This window comes from Anser anser (genome assembly GCF_964211835.1).
Source record: "Anser anser genome assembly, chromosome: Z".
Taxonomy (NCBI): domain Eukaryota; kingdom Metazoa; phylum Chordata; class Aves; order Anseriformes; family Anatidae; genus Anser; species Anser anser.
In genome coordinates, this window is record NC_139723.1 from 72888513 (window position 1) to 72915571 (window position 27059).

General features: G+C 37.3%; 1 protein-coding gene across 3 annotated transcripts in view; it reads left to right on the forward strand.

The window, feature by feature from the left end:
- Window positions 1–27059, forward strand: part of OXCT1 (3-oxoacid CoA-transferase 1) — an 89735-nt gene that overhangs the window by 45019 nt on the left and 17657 nt on the right. For all 3 annotated transcript variants that reach the window (XM_083818418.1, XM_083818419.1, XM_083818420.1), the window contains 7 exons: window positions 3686–3793; window positions 6478–6589; window positions 7091–7185; window positions 7710–7758; window positions 11119–11191; window positions 11948–12023; window positions 25655–25744. In XM_083818418.1, the coding sequence (XP_083674544.1) occupies window positions 3686–3793; window positions 6478–6589; window positions 7091–7185; window positions 7710–7758; window positions 11119–11191; window positions 11948–12023; window positions 25655–25744 (603 nt within the window). The remainder of the gene's footprint in view (window positions 1–3685; window positions 3794–6477; window positions 6590–7090; window positions 7186–7709; window positions 7759–11118; window positions 11192–11947; window positions 12024–25654; window positions 25745–27059) is intronic.

Here is a 27059-nt window from a genome sequence, read left to right on the forward strand (position 1 = left end):
TACTGGAAGTTCATAACCTTGAAGGTTCCCTTTCTCTCTCTAGAAGCCTTTAGAAATTCTGAGTTAAAACTTCAGAATACTAGCTGAATTTCCATAAGCAAAATTAAAACTTCTTTAAAAAGGGAAAGTGTATGAAAATTGCAGAAGGAAGTGATATTTTGAAACAAGTGACCATTGATTCTATGAGTGCTGATACCAAAAAGAATGGCAGAAGGCTCTTGTGAATCATAGCAGAGAACAGCTTTTGTGTTCTGCTTGTACTTGCAGATAAACCAGTATTCAGAAATGTTTGAAATTATTCATTCTGCTCCCATTGTCAGCAATCAGCAAGATTTGCAAAGATATTTACACCAAGGAAGGAAAGTGATATTGTGAAACTCTTGAACCAGTGAAAGAATGTTTGAGTCATGAATCAGAACCTTCACAGAAGAGAGAACTCAGCCCATATGGTCGCTTGAAGTTACTCTTTAGCTTCACCTGTGTAGCAAAGATGTGTTAATTTTCTATCACTTTGAGCTTAAGATTGAAAACAAACATGTGATCAAGACAATTTCAACAGTACCAAAGTATTTGAGTTACTAATTCAAAAAAGTACAAGAGGTGGTCTGCCCTTATTAGTTCCCTCTTTAAGTTTTGCCAGACTTTTTTTTTGTCACTTGGGCAGGATGTCGTATGTGGATTTTAGATGTTTACATGGATTCTTCTCTGTGACAAAATAAAGCCTGAGGCAAATAGAGGGGAGAAAGATCAGAAAGATAAATAAAATGGAGAGTAAAACAGGAATAAAGATATTTCTTATAAAATTCACACGCATCCTCTTAATTTTTAATATAAATTTTCTCCTATGTGTCTGCAGGTGGTTGAGGATTAGACTATAGATGTGTTACAGAAAAGACTTGCAAAATAATGTGCAGTATGAAAGGGAGCTGAATATGCCCAGCTGTAGAGATGTTTATTTTTTTGATTATCATTCTTATCTAGAAAGATGCTTGGGTTATGTCTTGTGTTGGTCACAGTAGTGCTTAATAGAAAGTTACGTTGCTGGTTCCCATAGCCATCAGATTTCCTGTTTCAGTTTTGTTGGCCTAGCTTCATCTGCGGTAGCAGTGCAGGCAACACTGATAGAGGTGGGCTGCCAGCAACCTCCAGTGTTTCAGTGGAGCATCATCTAGTTTCTCTGTGAGCACAGTTGGGAAGGAGAGTTGGAGCAATCAGATCATATTTGTACTTTCTCAGTGAGAGTTGTTACTCTTCCAAAGAAATGTGCTGATTAATTTTACTTGCAGAAGTGGATGATTTGTATTCTTGCAAATTTGTATTCTTGTATTACAGGCAAAATTGCAATCCCTTTTCAAAATTCCATTTTATTGTTACATGCATATTTCAAACATACTTAATTTTAATTATACTTGATGCTCATTTGACATAATGGTAGAACATGGAAATTACGGGACACCAGTAAGAATAGTAGAGGGCTGCCTGTGATCACAAAGGTGTGCCAGTCTGCAGGGATCCTTAGGCTCATTTAAAATCCCTAGGGCAAAATACATTTTGTCAGTGTTACACTCATTTAGGATAATGTACTGAGAAAATAAATAATTATGTTGATGGTTCTTGTGAGGAAAGGCTATCTTGCTGATGGCTGTTTCCAAAGAGATAAAATGCTAACCAATTAAAGGAGTTTGGTGACTAATAACAAAATCTGGTATTGTTGGATAAATTATTTATTCTGTGTATTCTACAGGGGGCGGGATGCAGTGTGTCAAGTCTTCTGACAGCACAATTCTGTTGAACTTGGTTGAACTGTGCCAGCAAAGATTTTGATTTTATAACCTCAGCTACTGAAGCAAATAAAAGTAGTTCTTTTTATGATGAAGTTCAAATCAGTAGCAATTAGTATTCCCCAGACCTAATTTTCCACCTGATAAATGAAGACAAACATAATTAGGCAAGGTGAATTTGGGAGTTCTGCTTATAGCAGATCATCTGCTTATATATAGCTTCATTTTAAAGTCAGTCTCCTGATTTTCCTCCCTTTGAGCATGTTGTGGTAGTAGTCCCAGGTCCTGGAGAACATCTTTAGCTGTAGGATTTTTCATCTTGCCCTGTGTTTGACTTGGTCTCCTTATTAACTTTAAAATGAATGTATAAAGTAATAACCTTCAATTTAGTGAGACAATTTAGAGAGGGTATAGATGCAATTGCACCATTTTTTTCCAGAATACAGTGGACTGAGTTTTTAAAATACTGATTTCATTGTCTCTCCTCCTTTTGTAAAAATTCCTGTAGCCTTGCACTTTCTGGATTTGTGATTCTGATATCCATGAGCACTGTGTTTTGTGTCACTGGCTGTTAAAGCCTCTTCCTTGCAACCTTTGCCTTACATCTTGTCTCCTCCTGTCTTCTTACCCCATGGCTGTTTTTTCCTTCTTTTTTTTTTTTTTTTTAGGGATCATCTTTTTCAGATCCTGTGATTTTCAGTCTGTTAATTTTTCTTCTCCCTCTGCTGCTTTTATGGTGGATTTGTTTTTGTGTGTTTATTGCCACACTGCTTGGCACAGTAGGGAAGTAGTTGTCTACCAGATGTGCTATAGATTTTATTATTGATCACATTATGCAGTAACAGTAGGATGTTAAATTGAATTTTAAGTTCTTTAATGTTGCTTCTCTGGTGATGGCTGCCGAAAGATGTAACCCTACTGATACGTCACACCCAGGGTCTTGTTTTGGAATTCTTGGACTTCTTTCAGATATTCCTGAAAGCTTAATTAGCTTCTGATGGCAACGGAAGACAGGTTGGAAGCTATTTAATTTCCTTTCAAGTAGATTATTTGAGATGTTATCTTAGATCCATTGCTTCAACATCATAAATTTTCTCTGTGGTTTGATGAAGGTAGAGTCCCATCGCAGTGTCTGTCTTGTGAGTTTTGTGACAGGATGAGATGTGCTCTATGCACCTGAGATTTTCCAGGAAAAGCACCAGGAATGGCTCAGGCTGTGTGCTGCAGGTGTGAGGCTGTATCAGGGTCTCCAGTTAGAGCACCCTGAACTCAGACAAAGCTGGAAAGGAAAACCCCAGTCTGTTTCTCCAATTAGATCACATTTTAAATGTACCATGTGTGCATTGGTATCATTCCATGCTGAATCTCTGTTTCACAAACTATAGAAACTTCTAGCTCTTTGAATCTTTCTTGCAGTTAATTATTACATTTCAAATTTTTCTGATTTTTTTTTTGAGTACACTGTGGAGGAACCTCAAGCCAGCTTCTGTGTTTGTATCCTTTAAATCCATGCTTCTTCTTTGTATTCTGACTTTTGTTGCCAGCTTATTGTTTCCTCCTGTTTGGATGTAAACTAGTTGTAGATACAGACAACTCTGATGTAACTTGACATGGCATAATTCTTCATGGTGGTTGTACAAATTGTGCTGCAAAAAAAATCAACCACGTCCAATATGTATAGAGAAATATCCTTTGAAAGAAGTCTACTGTTTGCTGTGTATGAAAGAAGAGGAAAGATAAACATCAAAAATAGCCTAGTTTAAAGGGAATATCTGTTTTGTCCCATTTCTTAGTTTTCTTCAGTGGTTTGATCCGCTGTATATTTAACTGAAATTTAACTGCTAATGAATTCTCTTATTTAATATTGTTTGTAAATATTTTCATTTTCTCTTTTCTCTTTGTAGGTAGAAGAAATTGTTGATATAGGAGCATTTGCCCCAGAAGACATTCATGTTCCCAAAATCTATGTTGATCGCCTGATACAGGGAGAGAAGTTTGAGAAGAGAATCGAAGTAAGTAGCTCAGCTTCATGGTCATGACTTATCTCACCTTGGGTTGTATTTTAGAATTTACAGCGTTCTTGCTGTAGCTACTAAGTTGTAGCAGTGAAAACCTGTCAAGCCTAGGTACTGGAGCTTAGGTAGGTGCTTAGTAGGTAGATGGGGGTCTGAGAATTGAGTTTTGTGTTTCATGTCTCAGCCTCTTGGGTTCAATCCCTAAATAAGCTAGAACAACTGCCTGTGGGCCTTGATGACTTTATTGCAGTTGAAAATTTTATGATGGAAAATCCTTCTTCGTTCTCCTTCCTTTTCCCAGTTCTCCATCTGTAGACAAAAGGGGAACACCAAGACTTGACAATAAGATACTTTTTTTTCTACTGGGAAGCTTTTGACGTGGTAGGGCCATTCTCAGCCCCTTCCATGCCTCACAGTGAATTACATTACATTGCAGAGGTCCCAGAACCTTTCTTTCCTTTTCACTAACTGGGAACTTTTCTAGCCATTGGCGTTTCTGCATAAAAGATATCAGTAGTTATTACAGATTGCAGCAATAATATTCAAACACTGAAAACTTCCAAGAAAATGACCATTATGTAATTGTTCTTTGTTTCCTTGGCTTTGCCTCATTCAAGCTATGTCCCTCCATTCATTCTGGTGATGTGACAGTGCTCTTAAAGTGCAATTAAAAATTACGTATTTCTCCAGTGTCTCCATAGCCTGAAGATGGGAATTATTCCAAGTCTTATTAGAAGAGCTGGTGGAGGGTGAGATACATGACACAACCACAACAAAGAAACATCTGACAAAAAAAAAAAGGTGCAGAAAGGAATTGTAATAATTAAACTTTTGTTATTAAACTGAAGTCAAAAAGTCCTACAAAGTCATACAAGGCCTTTTCTCTAAGTAAGCTTGTTTAGGTTAACATTAAAACATGCTTTTTTGTTGTTACATCTGCTCATTCTGCAAAAGGATGTTCCATGTTGTTCAGTATTTGACTGGAAAGAGAAGTATCAAACCTCTCTTCCATTTTTCTTCGGGTATGTTGTGTTAGACTGCTCTGTTTCGTCCTTTTGAATTGATACACTATTGTAGAGTTTAAAAGCTTTTAACTTGCATGGGAGAAATCCATTTTGTATTTAATAAAATTCTGTTCTGATCACAGTTTGGCATTAGATAAAGAGGTGATTCTCTTCCAAGGAGAGACCTTTATACGAAGTACATAAGCTGCTTGATTTTCTTTGACTTGTCTGTGTAAGGGAGGACGGACACCTAGTCAACTGTCTCCTTTCCTATATGCTTAAGAAAAAAAGAAAATGAGAAAGAAAAATGCTACTGTAAACTACACAGCAAAGTTGTAACAGTGATTAATTTTGTTTGTGCTTTGTTTGTGTTTCTTTGTAATTCTGGCAGTGCTCTTTAGTAGAAGTACAGGAAGAAAATGGCAGATTTATGTATTCATCCATAAAAGATAATCCATAAAAGATTAAGAATGAGAGATTAGGAAGTGTCTGTCTGTATGAAAGCATTGAGTATAAGTGCTAAGAGGGAGGAAGAGGAATAAAGAGCAGCAAGCCTCTTGTAATTCTTACTGGTAGTGGTTCCTGCCTAATTGAGCTCAGGCTTGTTCCCTCTGTTAGGGACTCTGTCTGTGTCATACTTTCTACCCAACCTTCTGTTTGCTGGAGGAAAATCCTTGGTGATTGTTCCTAATTTTTCCATAACACAATTGTGAAGCAATTCTAGGAAAAATAGTTGAGTCATAAAATAAAGTCAACAGGAACTTCAAGAGGACTAATACTGTTCCTGACTGCCCAAGAGGAGACTGACTTCCAATATAGTGGAAAAAAACGATGCAAAAATTCTCTTGTGCTGATGAAAAGGAACAGATGATAATTTTGCCAGATTTGTCAGTTATGTCTTAGTGAGGAGAGAATGTGAGGACACAGTGGGTACAGGATGTGATGTTGTCCAGATCAGCCTTATACCCGCGGGGGACATGCATGAAGAACAGAATTTATGTAAAGAAATACCTACAGAAAGGATCGTACAAAATTCTTGAATGCTGGGCATTTTCACATATATGTGATTTTGAAAGCATCGATTTAAGGCCAGGAAATTTCAGGAAAAAACTTCAGACAGATTTATGCAAGATTGTGTTGACTTATTTCTGAAAATGTATTTGCCTAACTCCCGTTATCTTTACATGACTGGCAATTGTCTGTCTTATGCATGTAAATCCAGAGTAGCACCATTGAACTGAATGAGTGCAGAAAGAGAGCAGTATTTGAATTTTAGGCTGACATTTAAAAAAAAGGTCTGTTTAGGTATCTCTGGGGCAAGGAATCTCAAACTTGCTGGTAGTTGCACTAATGCTTGGTGCCTTCTTTCACTCTTATTCTTCTTAACTAGTTGCATCTATGTATCGCATATCTTGACTATATAGACAAAGTAAGCAATGTAGACAACAAAATAACATTTTGCTCTAAAGCTATCATTGGGGCTATCTGATGACTCTATTGGCTTGGGTAAGATTGAATAGATAGACAAAACATCATTCTTTGTAAGAGATGGATAAATAACATTATTCTTAGATGAAGTATCTCAGTGCAATCACAGATCAGGCTTTTGTGTCTTGAGAAGCAAGAATCTGGATGCTAATTTTTGCTTATGGTTATTTTTTTGTTCTTGTTTTGCAGCGCTTATCAATCCGAAAACCTGAAGACTCAAAAGCCAAACAAAAACAAGGAGACAATGTGAGGGAGAGGATCATCAGAAGGGCTGCTTTAGAGTTTGAGGATGGCATGTATGGTATCCTCCGCCTGTGCTATAGGTTAAAATGACGACTTGATAGACTAGTACTGCAGCTGTTTTTGTTTAATGAAAGTTAATTAACATGCTCTTTATTTGTCTTTCTGAGAGCCTGGAATTCTTGCATTTTAATAACACTCTGTTGAAATAGATGGGATGTTAAAGCATAGGATACCTGGAGTCTTTATTCAGGCATATCTACAGAGCTTGTTGGCAGTTGAATGTTTCATAAGAATTTGTTTTAAAAGTTACCTACGTTAGCAATGGAGCTTCACTGGACTGTTTTTTTGTTTGTTTGTTTTTATTTAGTATGTTGACACAATGCGGTTATTCCAAATGACAAAATAATTCAGCACAAGTGTGAGGCATCCTGCTAAAAAATGAAGTGTTTGTGAAGACAATAGTTCTAATGGTAGTCCAATAATAATTTAATTTACTTTTTTTAATTTACTAGTTTACAGTAAGTATATTCCTGTTTGCACCTTGACCGATTTTTGTCAGCTAATCTGGGTATTGGAATCCCACTGTTGGCCAGTAACTTCATCAGTCCAGACATAACTGTTCACTTACAGAGTGAAAACGGAGTCCTGGGTTTGGTAAGGATATATCATAGTCCCTTATCAGCAATACTTACTTTGCTGTGCCGCTAGGTTCTATTCCCCCCTGCTGCCCCCATCCTGTTTTACTAGTTTTACTAGAAATCATATTCAAGCACGTGCAATATTGCATGGTGATAAAACTTGAAGGGAATACTATTTTTGCTGTGGTAAAGCTTTATCATATTACACTTTTTTTTTTACACATATTACACTTGAATACCTCTTTCTGAAAAATGTCTGTCAGTTTGGTTAGGAAAAAAAAACGCACAACGACAGCAAAAAAACCACTCTGGCTATTTAATGATTCTAACAGCCTCTAAACAATATATCCGTCAGTCTTGATACATCAGTTGATGTAAATTTTGTCTTGTATCATCACGGATAGTATTGTGCTGAAGAGGAAAAAAATGGATGTTTGTGATGATCTGTTTTCTGCAATAAGCATTAGAAATAATAAAGCAGTCATGAATTGTATCTCAAAGGTGTTATATAAAGCTGACATATGTCTGTGTTATTGTCAGGGTCCTTATCCACTTGAAAGTGAAGTAGATCCAGACCTGATTAATGCAGGTAAAATCTTTTAAATCAATTTAATATATCGAAAATGATTCTTCGTTGTTAATTTAGAATTTTTCTTTCGATTTGGCATTTGAACAGAGTCCTGGTTTATTTACTTATAAATATTAACATATTTGGCTTGGTTTAGTCTTTGAAATGAAGGTTGGCTTTGATCAATGGAGATATTTAATATTCTAGTTAGAGAGCTTATGGTTTTGTTCATTTTAGTAGCTGCTGAAGGGAGCTCTTTTCCAGGCCAGTCAGTAAAGAGTACAATTTTCCTTTTCAGAAGTGAGGTTGTTTAGTGGAGCTTTTACATGAATATGGATATTTTTTTCCCTGTTCCTTTTAGTGTTCTTCTAGAAAATGTTTTTCAATGATTTATGGGTGGGACATGTTTTTAAAGATTCTGTAAGTAGTGTCCTGGCTTCTTCCTGTACAGTGGATTGTGTACATGATACCCGATTGTATGTTTGGGGAGGGAGCCGTAGCCAGGGCTGCGGGAAGGAGCTTGCTGAGGGGCCAGGCATGCTGGAGGGCTGCTTTCCCTTTGCTGGGGGTGGAGTGTAGGTCCCAGGTTCTGAAGTGAAAGCAGGGATGGGGAGGCACACAACAGAGCAGCAGGTCTGGGACTGCTCTGTCTGGAGGAATGTTCCTTTACCCACATGTATCACCTGCTATGGCTCCTCTGTATTTCTCCATCTGAGCTTCACACTGCTGCCTGCTGTTTTGGGGCATTTCACCTCAGAAGCAGCCATAAAATGCAAAAATACAAACTCGTTATGGTTTAGTGCATCTGTCTGTGATCTCTGTTGTCTTAATTGGAAGTTGTACTCACATCTCTTCTCTATTTCTACAGAAGACTAAACCTATATATTGCATTCTGACAAACTCAAGTAGGCCTTATATATTCTTATATGACACCTTACGAATTCTCATTGATTCTAATGATACAGAATATAGACCCATAGCTGACAAGCTTAGCCTTACTTTAAGTCTCTCCATCTCTTTCTGTACACATGTATATATGTGTGTGTGTATATATATATATATATATATCTGTAGAAAGCACCCTTCTCTGTCTCCATTAGCTTGTCCAATTAAATTCTGAATTTAATTTAATATCATGGTACAGTCCAGCAATTGTTCACTGACTTGAAACATTTGCTACCTGGCTTAACTAATTGATACCGTTATCACATTGCTATGTTATTTCTCCTGTTGCTGTACTATGTTTTAAATAAGGAGCTATTTAAGGCCATCTTCTGATTTGACATTAAAAATTATTAAGGAATTGAGTCCAGTGTTTCAACTGTCGAGATACACTTTATGAAGAAAAATATCAGGGGCACATGGAAGCTGACTTAATGATTGAAGTTATTTTGAGGGTTTAAATAAATATTGAAGGTGTCATTGTAAGGAAAAAAAATATTTAGATAAAAATATTTATCATAAAAGGTAAAATAATATAGACCCTTATTAGAACTTAATGATAATTTCTAATATGAGTGCATTAGAAATGAACACAGTAACAGAGTGATAATGGGGGAAAAAAAGCCAAGAACTTGATAAAGACTGAAAAAATATTCTGCTTTTATATGGACATCAAGATGATCTTGTTTATGACAAATATTTTTGAAGAGAGAATCTTGCAGGTAGCATAAAACATCAGAATGCAACATGGAAATCAGATTGTTCTGGTATTGGTAATTTAATGTTAAGCTCCTTAACATCTTTCTCTGAAGCTGCGATAGACGGAACACAAGATTAGGTGAATCTCTGCTCAGTCACCAAAACTGTTATTGGTATCATTGCTGAAACATGCAGAACTGTTAAACCCCACTGACACTTAGTTGGATTAAGAGCACTCTAGGTGCTTTTCAGCCAAATTTATAAAAACATTTGGAAAAAAAATAGAACCTAAATTACAAAGGAGTAAGATTTAATTCTGTTCTTGTTGATAGCCTGAAAAGTAGCAGTATCAGCCCCAAATTCCATGTTTTCAAAACAAACTCAAGGTTGGACTCTTGCCATTTTTTTATCATTTTTCATGCATTTTTCTGAAATAAATTTTGTTGTTTGTTCCATTTTCTGAATGTCTCAGTTAGAGACAGGTTACCTTGACAGTAATTTCAAGGTAGATTCTGTCCGCCTTTCAGCAGACATGTTTACAAGCACTGACTTCTTGAAAGCATTTTCAAGAACTGGGTAATATGGTGTTCTTGCTACATTGTTCTTTGGCCCTCAGCCATTTTCTTCTCAGCCCTGTCTTAGCTCGTCTCTTTTTCCTGAGGTTCTCACTCCATGCAGCTTACAGGCTGCATCGTCTCTCCCATTCCCTGAGTGCCTTGTAGGGAAGGACATTTCAGGCAGTCTCACAGCTGCTCTGGGTGTTTGCATGATGAATTCTTGTGATCTGACTGCAAGCTTGCTTGTATAACCTTAATTCTATTTTTTCTATCAAAATTTTATTTCCTCACAATATCTTGGTGTATATTATACACCAGTTGAACTCAGTTAATTATAACAGGTAACTTAGATCTCGGTTTCAACTTTCCTACAGTGTTTCCTGCCCCTTTCCCATCCTTTTTGTTTCCTTTTTGTCTTCTTTTTCCCTGTTTTCTGGAAACTGTTTAATGATTTCTCTTCCCTGCTGTTGTTATCTAACTTTATCTTCTCAATGTCGTCTGGTGCTTAAGTCTGTTTTTTCTCTAAAATTTCTCATGCTTGGTGGATAATTCTATCCACAGCTGTGTTTCTTTTGACTTTCCATGGGCACACTAAATACATGGTTGATCCTCAGACTGATTCAAAGTACTGGCAGGAGAGTAAAGAGAGGGCTCTGGACAGAGTCAAAATAAAACGTTTCCAAGTATGCTCCATTGCTTAACCCAGGAACAGTGAAACACACAGAAGCCCTTTTTCTTTTGCACTTAAAGCAAGATTAGACTAGATCATTTGTTTTTCTGTGTTCTACATCATTATCAGTGTAGACTGTGTTGAGCCTGGTCTGCTCATTCTTCTTTGCAACCTCTCTATCTCCTGAAGATGGTCTTTTTTGGTTTTGGAAGAGAGTTACCTCTTGCTTTTTCTGTGGATAGTGCAGAAAGCTGAAGTCCACAGAAATTTCTTAAACTCTTGTCTCAGAGCTGCCTTGCTTGAGACTGCTGGTGGTCAAACAGTGGCCAACCCTGTTATTAAAAACTGTCACAAACTGTTTCCTTGTCCATTATGATTGATTAGGTTTACATTCTTAAGTGTAATCGGGTCCATAGTTGTACAGAATCCAACTTGGTATTCTTGGTTAATAGCTGTAGCTTCTTTTGTCAAAGAGATAAAATATGTACAGACAATATCTTTTTTCTTTTACAGGTAAGGAAACAGTCACTGTTCTTCCTGGTTCTTCTTACTTCTCTAGCGATGAATCATTTGCAATGATAAGAGGGTATGTAACAACACAAACCCTGATCTTTTGAAACATGAAAAGAATAAACTTAGTCAGTGGCTGAACTCGTTAGTAATTCTTTGAAATGTGGTTAACATTTAACAGTCTGCAAAATGATCATGGACTTAATCAGTGATGGTTTATAGAGTATTAGGTCTAGCTATTGGAAATTGAAAAACACTAACAGATACCATAGTGATGTTTGTGTCTACCACCACCTGGCCATATATAAACACATTTATAACTAGGTTTTAACAACTACTTTTTGGTCATTTCCAAGTATCTAATCTGTGCTTGCACACTGTGTATTCTCTTTGTTCAGCTTGCAACTATGATCCTCGTTCCTCCTCCCTAATGGAAATTCACCATCTGCACCTGTTTTTTGTTTGTTTTTCGGGAAGGAGGCTGGATGCAAACAAACACTAAATCCTAATGGCTCTGAAAGATAATGAGTGCATGTAAATATGTGAAGGAGTGTACTTAAAAGTATGAGTTCAGAGCTGATTGTCTGTGCATGCAATTAACCAAAACCAGACAGAAACAATAACATTTCTGAGGCTCAGTAAGCAGGCAGGAAAATTTGCAGGAGTCATGTATCTAGAAGAAAACAAAAACCTATGAGTGACAAAATGGTTGCTAAGTCTGTGGTATACCATTTTAAAAGTGATGCAAGGAGAATGTGGAAAAAAAATGTAAAGTGTTGTGGGCTGTTATTGAATGTGATATGCTAATAACACACTTTCCTTCTCTTGCCAGAGGCCATGTTGATCTGACGATGCTTGGAGCTATGCAGGTGTCTAAGTATGGTGACCTTGCCAACTGGATGATTCCTGTAAGTAGACGTTTGTATAACTGACAGTGCACCATATTTAGGATAATATAAATATATTTGTAACTGAGAGTCAGGAAAAGGAGAAAAGGCTTGAAGCAAAAGCAGCATTGAGAAGATGGGTCAGGGCAGTCTGAAGTAGAAATACAGACTGGGAGAAGAAGTCGTTGAGAGGAGCCCTGAGGAGAAGGTCTTGGGAGTATTGGTTGATGAGAGGCTCAGCGTGAACTGTGCCTGCAGCCCAGAAAGCCAACTGTATCCTGGCCTGCATAAAAAAATCGTGGTCAGCAGGTTGAGGGAGGTGATTCTCCCCATCTACTCTGCTCTTGCAAGACCCCACCTGGAATCCTGCATTGAGCTCTGGGGTCCCCAGTATAAGAAGAAAATGGGCCTATTAGAGTGAGTCCAGAGGAAGGCCATGAGCATGTTAGTGGAGGGCTGGAGCACCTCTTCTATGAAGAGAGGCTGAGACAGTTAAAGTTGTTCTGTCTGGAGAAGAAAAGGCTCCAGGGAGGCCTTACAGTGGCCTTCCAATACCAAAAAAGGCCTACAAGAAAGCTGGGGAGGGATTTTTTGCAAGGGCATGTAGTGATGGGACAAGGAATAATGGTTTTAAGCCAAAAGAGGGTAGATTTAGATTGGATATAAGGAAGAAATTCTTTACTCAGAGGGTGGTGAGGCACTGGCACAGGTTGCCCAGAGAAGCTGTGGATGCCCTAACCCTGGAAGTGTCCAAGGCCAGTTTGGATGGGGCTTTGGGCAAACTGGTTTGGTGGGTGGTATCCCTGCCCATGGCAGGGGGGCTGGAACTAAATGATCTGTAAGGTCCCTTCCAACCCAAGCCATTCTATGGTTCTAAAAAAAATAATAATAGAGGACATGCAACCTTGAGGTTAACAGTTTTCCTTAGATACCGCTGTCACCAAGCAGTAAAATATAAGAAGTCAGCCCTCTAAAGTTATGTTGGTGCTAAGTATTGTGAAAAACTAAACTTGATTTATGTAAGCTAGCTTTTTCTTCCTTTTGGGTCTATGCCTTTAAAAAGTCAAATTTTTCAGCTGAGGCATGATGCTTTTTCTTGAGAGAGCAACAACTCTTGTATAGTTGTAACTGAAGAAAAACCTTTAAGGAAGGTGTGAAATAGTATGGAGCTCATCGTATAATGATAGAAAATAGCCTGCATTATTTTTCTTGGTATTCTTGTCAGTCTCAGCATTACCATTTTGAATACACCTAGAAGGAAATAACTCATACTTGTGCAAATAGTTCTGCAGGTTTCAAACACAAAAATATAAGCCAGTCTCATTATTATTTAAGCAACCGATAACATTAATCCATTATTTGAACACACTTTAGATTTTAACATCAGATAACATATCTGTTTTTCATATCATTTACAAGTTGGATATTTTCAATGGCTTTCAATACGGTACTATTTTTATCAGAATTACCTGGGGGGGGGGGGGGAACACTTGTAGCCTGGTTTGTGGTATTTAGAGGTACTCTCGTAGGCGCAGTTTAATATTTTTTTAATCTCTCTATATTTTTATTTCAATTGTCAGATAAATTCTTGCTTCTATTCAGCTATGTTGCCTTAGACAGACATTCTCCATATGCTTTTGCATAAAAAAATCACTATATTTACATGTCCCTATACTTGTATATTCAAGATTACTTAAGTCTTGAGATTTTCTTCTTTCCCAGTCCTTTGGTCCTGCAAAAGCTGTGTTAAATGTTCCTGCACCTGGTAAAGCCTTCTTTTTTCTCAAGGTATTTCTGAAAGGCCTATTAGAAAGCAGAAAGGTGGTGGGCTAAATTTTAGGTAGGAAGGATTGTTTTTTTTTTTTTTGCTTTTTCATTGCTTTTGTAAATTGAAGAGTCTAGAGAAGCATTCTTCAAAATATCCAAGTGAAAAAATAGTAAATGATCTCCACTCTATAATATTCCTAGGAAATAAGCAAAAATGCGTGTGATAGCCAATAAGTTGAAATGTTCGGGGGAAAAAAAATCTTACTGATTCATCAGTAGACAGTTTTTTCATTCAAAAAAAAAAAAAGCTTTTAATTTCAACTGACCAAATTGATATCTCAGGATATTAAATTTCACACAGTTGCATCTATGCTGAATCTAAAAGCTATTAACTAGAATGTTTATTCTTGAAAAGAGTTATCATGACCAGGAGCAATTCACCACTTGCTTTGTTGATTTCTTTCATTTTACTTTTTCTGTTTTATGTCCCCACCCCACCCCCACCCCCCCCAAAAAAAACCCTACTGTGCTACATTTCCAGTTTTATTTTTATTTTGACCTCATCTCCCATTGGCTTTTGTTAGGCTTTTCCTGGTATGTTCTAAAACTGCTTACTAAGCAGTATTCTGGGTTGATAAATTACAAGTATTTATACTTCATACAACAAAGTATGTTTTGACATTGCTTAAATATTAAATCCAAAATATTTTTTTGCACAGGGCAAAAAATCTCTTCAAAATAAAGCTGTTAATTTTTTTCCAGAAATACTTTACCACAATATTTAGTTTACTGTCCAAAGCTTCTTTGATTCCTGTCAGCATCAGTTTCCAAAGATAAGTCATAATTGGAGACTATCAGAATTGTTTCTGGGCATCAATAGAAGAGTGTTTTGCATTAGCAGAAGAGATTCATTTACAAACATGTTTCCTGAAACGTTGAAACATTAGGTTGCATTCTAAGTTTTTCTCAAGACCGTGCAGACTTGTGTATTCTTTCCTTTAATGCTTTGTTCTCCAGATTATTCTGACTTGAGATTTTGTATCCATAATGAGGGCATTATTTATTTTTCATATCTGGCATTGCTTATGAAGATGTGTCTCCATTCCGTTCAGGTTTAGGCTTCCTTCAGATTTGTGAAAAAACCTGCTTTCAAAGTTGGGAAGTGTGAAATAAAACTTTGGGTAGCTTTCTTTTTTTTTTTTTTTGTTACTTTTGAGGTGTACCTTTTTACCATCATACGCCATGTGGACCACTGTGACTTTTTTGCTGTCCTCATTTGGCAGTTGTATTTAACGTGGACTGTCTGCAAAGTGAGTTTGTATTTACTTGTGAGTAAATACGTTTGACACTTCCTATATATCCAGTCAGAAGCCTTTCCAGTCAGCAAACATTTTTCCTTTGGTTACTTTATTTTGAGATCCATTGGTAAGGTAATTCTTAATCTGCTTTACTGTGCTATTAGTATCCTACAGTACAAGTTTTTAAATTTTACATTTTTAAATATTGTACATCTCGAGACAGATGGAAATACTTTTATCTCTCATATTACTTATCACGATGACCAAATTACACTAGCAGCTGTTGGGAGAGAAGGCGTTAACTGGATGGGATTAATCAATGTAGGCATTCAGGTCTCCCTACTTCTCTTGTAAATGTGATAAGTTATACTCGATTGATTAGAGTGAGATGAACCTATTTTTAGTCACAAGATTTGTGTGGGGTGATACAAAGATCAAAGATGGACTTCACTAACAGCGTAAGACTTCCTTAAGCTGTATTTTATTGTATCATTTTTCATTCAGCTTTTCATTTAGGCTTAGTTTAAGTGTGATTTTTTTAGTGTCTTTTTTTTTTTAATATGCTGTAGCCTTTGAGTTCTTGGATTGATGGTATTTGCTATAATTTTGAAGGCAAGTAAGAACTCTAAATTTCATGTTTTGAATATGTGCTATCATGAAACTATCCTTTCTGTCCCACACTCGAGCTCTGGTAGATGCTTGTTATGTATTTACTTGCACTTGTTATTAGGAACTGAACTAGGAAGGCTCATTGCAATAATTACAGCCCTTTCATATCTGCCAGTTTCTAATGGTGAGGAAAGCCCTGTGACTAAAGGAAGACTGAGAATATTCTGAGCATGTGTAATAAACAGTGGTGTTTACTAGGTTACTTCCTAAATAAGTTACTTCCTAAACCAGCATTTATCGAGAGATTTGTTGCATTAAACAAGACTTAACGCCTTCTTCTCTTCCTCCCTTTGATATTTCTCAGTCTAATGAGAGGGTTTCTGGGGAGGGAAGGAGAAGAAGGTGGCAAATTTCTGAGGAGCCCCTGGGAACAAAGTGCAGCTAGAATAGGGTGTCCAAGAGAGGTGGAAGAGGAATGCTGAGGACATGGCTGTGGAGCAGAGCAGACATACCAGACCAGATGGGAGCCATGTCTGCTGGGAGCTACTGGTTGGAGCCGTGCTTCACGTAATGGATGAAGGACATAGTATCTGGCTTTTGTGTTTCTCTCAAGCTACTGCCAGAAATTGCTGCAAGCAGAAATTACTGCATCTTTGCAGAGTAGCAGCATGGGCTGTTGCAGTCCAGACTTCCATACCAGCATCTTAAAAGTTGTGGTATTCTCCCCGCCCATATTTGCTTTACCTGTAGTTCCTTTCTACCTGTGTGTGGTGGTTTTACTGTGCTAGGCAGCTGAGCACCACAACCGCTCTCTCACTCCCTCTCCTTAGATGAGGAGGGGAAGAAGTAAAGGAAAGAACAACTCACGGGTTGAGATAAGGATGATTTAATTAAAGGAAAAAAAAGAAATAATTATTAAGGAAAGATTATTATTAACTAAACAATTTAACTAAACAATTAACAATTTAACTAAAGGGGAAAAAAAGGAAAGGGCAAAAGGGAGAGGGGAAGGGCAAAACTAAACAAAACAAGTAAAGGCTATGTGGAAGTGCAGAGGAAAGAAATTACTCTTTACTTCCCACAAATGAGCGATGCTTGACCATGTCCTTGAAGCAGAGCCTCAGTGCACGTAGCTGGTGTTCGGGAGGAGGACAGACGTTTTCAAGAGAGCCCACCCCTCCCCTCTTCCTCCTTTTTCCACCTTTTATTGCTGAGTGTGACATCATATGGTATGGAATATCCCTTTGGTTGGTTTAGGTCAGCTGCCCTAGTGATACTTCTTTTCTCACATTTTTGCCCACCCCTAGGGGGATTAGAGAGAGTCCTGATGCTGTGCCAGCACTGCTCAGCAGCAGACACAACACTGGTGTGATACCACTGCTGTTTTAGCTACGAATGCAGAGCACAGCACTGTATGGGCTGCTGCAAGGAAAGTTAACATCCCAGCCAGACCCAGTACACTGTGACTTTATGGGACCCTCCTGCTAGAAGGGTTTTATGGGAATTGCTGCCACCTCTCCAGTGGCTACACCTTGCCAAGCAGTACTGCTTTTTTTTTTCCACAGCCTTTTTGATGGAAGGTGTATAACACTAATTGACACTTTGACATGTATTAGAGGCTAAGCACAGGTTACCAGAACTTCTGAAATGTTGCCCTGTAACACCAGAAGTTCTGTTTTATCACTATTAATTATTAATTATGAGTATTAATGTGCATTTCAGTACATCTCCTAGCCATTACACACCATTAATAAAATAACTACTTGTATTGCTGACATGGTTCACCACCAGAAAACTGTAGTACTACAGCTGGAGAAGCCCTGCAGCTAGTTCGAATATGAAAGTAAAATGAATGAAATTTCTGTGACATCACATTTCCTGAGGCAGAAATGTACTACAGATGAAAGGGAGGAGTATCACTATAAAGCTCATCATTCATGAGAGGGTAACATACTCTTGGCTGAAGGACGCAGGAAGGGCTGAGGTACTCAGCATCTTTGCCTTAGGCTTTAGTGTCATGGTCTCTATGCCTGGTGGTAGAATTTGGGGGAAGGTAAGTAGTACTCGTTGTAGAAGATAACTGGTCAAGTACACATATACCAGTCCGTGGGGCTGGATGGGATACATCCGATGGTGCCAAGGAAACTGGCAGCTCCTGAACTGTCAGGCTCAAAGGACAATATTCAGCTGCTCAGTTAACAAACAGCAGCCTTAGGGATGATGCTGGGACTGATACTATTTTACATCTCTACTCCTTGCAAACAATATAGACCAAATACAATTTTGAGCAAGAAAATTAACTCTAGCTTTGTATATTACTCTGCTGGAGTATAAAATTCATATTTTGATAGCTAAGGTAATGCAGTTAAGGGGCTGAACAAGAAGACAATGTAATTTGTTCAAGGTAGCTCAGTTTGGTTACATAAACATGGTTCATTCTTGGAGAAAATGAATAAATCATCCTTTAATTTAGAAACAGGAGCCTTAATTTTAATGCTCAGATTTGGAGTATCCAAACTTAAAGGATTAAAGAGTTGATAATGAAATAAATCAAATGGAAAGAAAAAGTATGCAAAAATTTTAAACTTTATCAAAGACAACTTTCTGAAAAGAAGATATGAGGAAACCCAATTCAAATTTAGTAATAAATCGTTTAATTTGCTAGCTGTAGAGGTCAGTATATCCTAAGACACTAGGAATGTAATTTCGTATGTTGTTGGTATGTGGGTTTGCTTGTTTTTACAGGGCTACAGAGTGTATCTTTTGCAAAGTTTTATACTATATAGGATGGGAGAACTGCACATTCATATGTATACTACATAGTATAAGGGGAACTGCGTGTTTGTTGATAGAAACTTTCATTTTAAAATGAAAGTACACTGTGGCAGAGGGCAGCTGAGTATGTGATTGCAGGAGTGAAGGTTTGTTTTGTTTTTAAGTTACTATTTTTAGTATCTAATATGCTATTTTTAGCATCTAATCTAAAAGCAGAGGGCTCCACAACAAGAGCTTTTCTGGCTTGAAATGTTCATTGTTAATGGTGGGAGAAAAAAAAACAAGTATCCTTGGAAGCCTAAGAGCACTGTAGGCTCTTCTCTAAGGAGCCCTATTGCAGCCTGTTTGCCTCTTTCTTTGAATAGGAGAGCTGTTGAACAAACTTTGTCTTCATTTTGAATCCAAAGACACTGTCTGGTAACTGTCTGTTGCACAGCGTGCAATCAAACTGTGTTCTGTTCTAAGTTGTACAACATGTTGTTGTAAGAAAATTTATGAGAAATATTTTTACAGTTATTGTTTATAAAATGAATAAAGCACTACCAATTAGATAAATTCTGTATAAATAGAAAATATGCAGATTAATTAGGCTTAGTGACTGTGGCTGTCTCTGAGTGCTAATCTGACTTCAATGTCTGGGACATGACTGAATAGAGCATATGCAACAGCAATTTAACAGAGAGGAAGGACAGGACCTGTAGTTACCTAGATTTTCCCTTCAAATCTAAGTTTCAGCGAGATATTATTTTAATATGAAGTTAGTTTTAGATACTAGTTTTTCATGGACACCTGTCTTGGAATGAAGAAGACTACAGTAGTATATCAGTTTATAGTTTCTCTCGCATAAGCATGTGCCTGGAAGCCCTGGAGAGCCCTCCAGAATGTGGCATGAAATTACTGCCATTGGAAGAGTCCTGGAGCCTCAAAGGAGAAAGCGTGTGTTAGCTCTACTTCTCCTTCCACCTTTCTGAGGGCATTTTCTGTCCAATTTGTTTGTGTTTATTCCCCTTTCGCAGACAGCATAATGGAGGGAATATAGGAGCTCACTGTTGGTATTTTATTCATATTTTCTCCTACATTTTCAATGTGGGAAGTGTCAGCTATGTGTTAGGCATCTGTATAATGAGAGCAGCTGAAGAAATTTTGCTTGTCTCAAAAATATGAGCATATGTCAAAAGGCTTTTGATCTGTGGTTAGTAGTAACAATTGTGACTGCTGTGTGGAACCGTGACTTTCAGGTGAGACTAGTATTATGTTGACAGTAATATTTAATTATTGCACAGTATGCTGCGTGCTTGGGGAATGGAATGCAAACGTAAATGGAAGGTTTAACTGCCCCATTACACTGAAATAACATTAATCATTATAAAGCCAATCCATTTCAATGAAGCATGTCACAGACTGTTTTGAGTTGCTCTTGAGATGCAATTTATTTGAATTTCTCTCAATCATTTGAAACTGTTGCCAACAGTTATTTCATGTTAGTTTTACAGGAAAATAAATGAGCAAAATTTGACTAACTTTCTTTGCACGTATCCCATGCTATCTTAATTTTCTGCTCATGGAAGGTAAAAATACAAATATAGTTACTGCACTTGTGTATGCTACATTTTAGTGAAAATTCATTAATAAATTTTGCCAAGTATTATAAGTCACTCAAGAGCCTGTATTCTATCCTTTCAAAACTTGTACTTTTAAATTTTGCTGTTCATTGCATATGTTAGGAAATATCTGGTCAGCATTCGTGAAAATCAGGTCATTTTCTGCATGGGTAAGCCCTGGAATTAAAATACTATTTTGGACATTCTTAAAATATAAATATGTATATAATCTTCAACCTGTTGTGCATTTGGGCTGGGCTCAATTTATTGCATTCAGCCAGTATTAACTCTGTGCTGTGTTGTTCCATTGCCCGCACCAATTAAATCCCATTAACAATTTCCTGGATTTTCTTGGTAATGTTTATTCAGTCATACTCAGTAAAATCTAATCTAGCTGTCATAGTTGACATTCAGAATATTTCATGTTCAGCTTTCTCTGTCTCTCTTGATAGTCTTCATCTAGTCTTTTTTGCTGAAGAAATGAAAAATGAAATACAGGATGAGTTATGGCTATCATTTTATAATCAACTATAAGCATACCTTTCCTTTAAACACAGAACAGGGCTACTAGCAATGGGCAAAGGACTGTGATCTACATTTCTATTTACTTAGAATAGATTTATGCATATGTATTTTTGTTACCTTCTGACTGACATATTTTTTGTGCAAAGCTAAGGTCTCTGCTAGTATTCAAAAAATAAATAAATCTACACCCACAACAGCTGCTGAGATACTTCTGTTAAATATTGCATGTTGCGCTGATGGCCTGTGCATGTCACTTGAAGGCACCACATCTGTGAAGACAGGCAGTAGCTGTAAGAAGAGGAAGAAGACTTGTGGAACTAAGGTGTGTTAGGAGTCCAGAAGTACTGCTGAGGAGAGGGGCAGAGCGGAAGGGGTTTATCCTTTGACTGCAGTATTAGCACCATTGGCAGTGGTGATGGAGTTATCCTGTATCCACTGCATTACCTTCATTTCTGCTTTTTTCTGCGGAGTTCACACTGTTCTGGTTGTTCTGAATTTTAGTAGCTTTCCCTGGCAAGACATAATGATTTCTTTCATAATTAAGCCAACATTAGCATGGGTTCTGTACTTGCCACCTAGTCCACGTCTGTATTGTCTGCATCTGTCGGAGACCTTATGGGCATTCCCTGTAAACACCGTTGTGAAGTGTGGAGCATTTGAATGGCTTTGCTTATGGTTGTGTTTAAGGTTTGTAGGTTTTTTTCATTCTGCTTGTAGTCAGTCCAGGAAGGTGAAGGATGTGTCTGAAAACTTTGTTTCCACCTTTAAAATCAACACAAATTTTAAATATTGAAATCTTAATTCTCTCATCCTAGGTAATTTGTTCAAGGTCTTTCCAGGGACATGCTTCAAAATTCAGACTGAATGGGAAGCCTACACAAGGACTGTAGCTTAAACTAGAAGCATTCATAATGTTATGTAAGCTTTTTACAACAGATATTCTACTAATTTTGAGCAATGTGTGAGGTAAATGTATTCTTACGTAATGGAAAGAAAGAAAACCTGACTGAATCCTGCTCATTTAATACATAATTAGGTCAGTTGGCAACATGGACAGGGAGATAGCTCAGTTCCTTTTCTAACTGGTATACATTTTCACCTTACCTCTCCTTTGATATTAAATTTTAAATGGAATTATTCAAGCTTTTATTTCCATCTGTTTTCTCATCCTTAAAACTCTACATTTAGCACTGATATGTTTTTACTGTTTCTTGAACACATCATTAACATCTGCTTTGCTGCATTGTTGATGGGATATCTGTTTGTCTCAAAAGATAATGTTCTTTTAACTTAACCAGACCAATTCAGATGCCTTTTATCCTATGATGTTGGAAGTAGCTATGGAAGAAAAGTTCTTGCTGCCAGGAATGCAGAGGAAAAATGCAGAACAACAGGATGGATTCAAGACTTTAATAGTGTTTGAAGGCTCCTGAGACATTCTCTTTTCTTTCAGTCACCTTGCTTTAGTCTGTTTAGATTTTCCATATAAATGCTGCTTTCTTTCCATATAAATGCTGTTACCTGCTTCCTCTAGTATCTTTCTTGCAAAATCATTGTAGAAAAACTTCATTCTCTTGAAAAAATTCTTGACTGTCTCACCTGCTTTGGAGTACTCACAAGTTTCTGTTGGAATCCTATAGATTGCCTCCATCTGATCAAACCAGCAGAAAGGTTTCTGCTTAGGAATTACTGTTAAGCTGAATGACTTTCTCAGGCTCTTTAACATCATATTTTGACCACCCAAATGTTGTTCAGATATGAAGACATCAAATGAGAAAATATGTACCGTTCTATAATATTTTCTTTAAAATGCCCCATCACTATAGTAACCAAATAATTTGGTTTGCAATACATAGGCATTATAAGAAATCCCCCCTCCTATTTTATTTTAAATGGCTGTCAGGAAGCAAAATTGCTGAATATCTTTGAAATAAACAAATAAAAATCCATCAAGTCCATGACTGTCCTCCTCTTGCACCCAAAGATTACTTGGTCTGAGATGTAGCAAGAACTGCTAAGAAGGAGCATGACGCAAAAGGCAGAATTCCTCCTTGCATCCTGGACCTTTTAACTAATGGTTTGAACAATATAGCTGCAAGGGAACTGTCAGCTTGTTTCTGCCTTCTGTGTAACCCTATTTATAAGTATTCCCAATGCTGGACCTTTCAGGAAGCACATGGCAAATTCAAAACACGTTTTCTGCTCACTTCAAGCTCTTGCTGGTGAAGTAGTAGATGTTTTTTTAATAGGGCACTGATAGTTTGAAGCACTGCCAATAAACTAAGTCTTTGCTTCTGGTTTCTTAAGCTAGCAGCACTAATGTGTTTGGGAACTTAAAAAACTCATCTTTTGGAAAAACAAACATGCAAAGGCTGGGCCTTAGCATGCTTAGAAGGAGCAGGAAACTTGCACATGCACTTTAGTCATTTCTTATTTGAAATATTCTTTTTAATGAGTTACATAAAACAAGTGAGCATTATGTATGTTATTAACATTGTTATTAAATGCCTTACCAAGTTGACGAGCGAAAAAAAAAATAATTACCATCTGCAGTTTGGCCTGTTCAGTCAAAAATAAGTAAAAATGGTCTCTACTTTTTTAAAGTGAAATGTATAGCTCTCAACCCAGTTAGTGTTCAGCATTACCAAGCCAACCTAGCTGTTGTCAGAGGTTTCACATCAGTGTTGGTTGTTGCAGGTGGTCTCCAGGAAGTGAAAATGTTTTTCTGTGACAGATTGCCTTTATATTTGTAAAGGATTGAAATGGAAGTCTGACTTTTGACAGAGGCAATTAAATATAATATTAAAATTCAAAAGAAACAAATTTTTTATTGCTTGTAAATGTGCAGTGTTTATAAATATCAAAACTGATTTGGTCTGCATGTTTCTCCTAAGCAAAAAGAAACAAAATGTCTTCTGGGAATCACATTTTTGACTGGAGTATTTTAATTCAAATTTAGAATGCAGCTGGCCCTGTTCTAATACGGTGTGCAGGACAGGGCACTTTGCACCTACCAAAGTCTCACACTGAGAATAATGTAAGGCTCTTCTCCATTGGATACTCCTCAAAATAAAAGCATGCTTGGCTGTTTGGAGATAATGCTTAAATAATTTGCTTTACCTACCAGTCACCCTACAGTGATGAGAATGTTTGCCTGAACAACAGCAGATACAGTGATTTAAAGGTCCTCAAGTCCTTCTCAACTCTACTTGCTTTTTCCTGTTCTCACGTACATGAAGGAATGAAATCTCTTGTCAGATTACTCTATGACAGCTTCTTCAGCAGTACATTTGTCATTGCCCTTTATCTGCAGCTGTTTCTTCAGACGTTTCCTAATTGCTGTAGCTCTTTACTAGGTAATAGAACTGAGTCCTGAAAAGTGAACTAATGGTGTTGCCAGGGTAGAAGCGTTGATAGCATAATCCTTGGTGCAAACTTACTTTGAGTTACTGGGGAGATATGTTGTCTTCAGCTACTCTGCATTATCTTGTCAGTGACCCTCTGGCAGGCTGATGAGAGGTCACTGCAGTCTCTGTAAGAGCTCTGTATTTCAAGGTGGGTTTGAGAATGATCTGTGCCAAGAAGCCAAATACAGAGATAAATCCCGTCATCTCTTTTAGGCTTGTGTTTGCAAAGAAATATTTAATAGGAGTGTTAATGTAATTAATATTACTCTGATATAAGAAAATCTAAAGGGCCTGTTTATAGATAAAGGAAGATATGATTTATTCTTCACTGTACAAAACAATTTTTTTTATGTGTATTGCCTTCATTATGATGAAGAGGTTTTCAATAAATTGCTGTCCTGACAGCTTAATGAGGCAAGTCTCTTCCATGTGTTCTGTGTCATGGGCCATGGCTGCTGATGGTACCGAACTATATAACTAATAAACAAAAGCATAAGAGAAAAGCTTTATGCTAGGAAGTTTCCAAGTTGTTTAACCATTTAATTTTAGGCCTAGTGTAAAACAGCATACAATATATTTCTGTACTTCATTCATTTTAATTAGAGATAACAAGCAGCTGAAACAGAATGAATACAAAATATTTGAGACAAAATAGTTGATTTTAATCTCCAAAATTCCTTGCCTCATGTGTCCTGCTAACTTTACCTATCATGCAGGTCCCCTCCCTAGCAACTCAGGAGTGACACATGAAGTTATTAGCTTGTGGTTTTGGGGGGTACTCTGGTGTTTGTTGTCCAAAAGTGACTCCTCATACTAGTAGAAGATTGTACTCAAGGTCATTGCCCATCAGAAGTTTGCTGAGCCCGGCAAGCCAAGCAAGCCTTGCTGCTTATCTTCCAAGATCAGACGCATTCAGTTTAAGATGCTGGAAGCAGTCAGGGCTTGAATGCCACAGCACTATGAAAAGCTGAACACCAAGCCATAATACAGCTGTTGTGATGACAGGTGCAATTGTGACGCTCTGTAAAAAAAAGAATGAGTCACAGAGGCAGAAAGCATTTCTTGGCTTGAAGGACAAACAGAAGTGAGTACTGATTCAAACTCATTTATTGCCCCTGTTCTGAAATGACATCCAAATACATCTGGAATGGAATAAAAAGAATGGTTTATGCTAATCTAGTGATACAAGCAATGTCTTTCTGAACTGGCAGGTGGAGACTGCTCTGATGTTGTTACATTTAAAATCAGGTATTTACTTTTGAGACAATGAGATTTCTAACATTGTCAGAATGAACACTTTGTTTTTACAGTATTAGAAACATTGGAACTAGCTTAATTGCTCCTCAGCATCAGGGCTCCCACTGTCACTGTTCAGGTGTAAGTTACACCCAGGATGCCTCACATGGCAGTGGGTCCTTATTCCACTCATTGTTCTCCTCCTATTTGCATCACATAGACCCTAGGATGATACAGCTGTTTCCTCTCAGGGGAAGCTCTGGTAGTGTTTGAATACAGTGGTCATGGATAATGTGGGTTTTCTACACAGGAAAAAGATAAATACCTTGTCCTGTCATTGCAGCCAATATGTTCTTTCTGTTTTTTGTTTGTTTGTTTGTTTTGTTTTTCATTTTGGTAGAAATGTTACATTTCTATTAAAAATCTCATTTTAGGGTAAGATGGTGAAAGGAATGGGGGGTGCCATGGACCTGGTATCCAGTGCCCAGACCAAAGTTGTTGTCACCATGGAGCACTCAGCCAAGGTAAGGCTCTGCTGCTTCTTTCTATATAAGCCTCTTGTGCTGTAGCAAGAAAAAAAAATGGTAATAAAGAAGAGTTCTTACATTCATACTTCTTCTGTCACTTTGTGAGGATTTGACAGTTTTGCTGCTAGTTATGAGGGGGATACAACAGGAGGATAGGTTAGTATGGTTCCTTGACTCTTGTAAGTTAATCATTCACCATAGAAAAAATGAAATATTAATTTGATATTTAAAAGCTGCATGCATTTTGTAGTTGCTTCATGCATATTTAATGAGTGGTAATTGCCAGAGCTACAGTAGATGCTACCCTAGAGATTTTACTCTTTACCTCAGAATAATTTGAGAAATGAGGTTCCCCGTGGCTAAATATTTGTTATGATGGACAGATATTTACCTTTGAAGCTGTCAGTCATAGTGGTACTGGCAGCTTGATAAAACGGGTATTTTTGGCATGATGCAATGCAGGCTGCCTTTCATATTATACCATTATGTGCTAGAGGTTAATCTAGAGATGACTTTATGGCGGGAGGCTTATAGAAGTAAGCAGTCTCCCCCAGAAGGTCATAGGAAACTTGTCATTTGAAACTTCAAGAGTGGGACTGTCCAAACTGAGAAAAATGAGCCAAAGGACAAAATCTTCTATTCTTGGAGAACTAAAATAAATGTTTAAAAATTAACTTCCTATTTCATTTCTGTGCTTGTTATTCCAATTTTGTTATGTGTCTGCAATAAGAATTAGCTGTGTGTATTTAAGATCAGTATTCCTGCCAGAATTCATAAGGAATTTGCATGATAAGCTAAATATATTAATGGTTGTGGGGTTGGCTTTTTTTTTATTTTATTTTTTTTAATGTGATTTAGGGAGTGAATCTTCATTTTCCATGTTTTTTTAACTTTTGTTTTTTGAAATTGGACAATTCATACTACGTTGTGTCTTCAAGTAGCATGTTCTAAGCAGCAGGACTGAGATTGACCTGATAGTTATTGTGTGCACATGTGTAAATAAGTAAAAGTGCAAAGCATCCTGACTGCATCCCTATCACAGTCCCTCCTCCCCCACCAAATTGGATGTGTAATTATCCATTTGCTCAGATAAATATTTCAGGTATTAATGTCATCTGAATAAATATTTATGCTAGACTTCAAGTTACTGTAGAATTCAGTTAAGGGTCGGAGTCCACACACTAATTATTTATGACAATTTATCTCTTAATAGCACTATTACCAAACTCTTTTGTCAGTACAATGTTTGGAAGTTGTTTAATTGTTGTTTTTAGTCAATAAGAACACTGAAACTTAAAAAGATAGGAACACA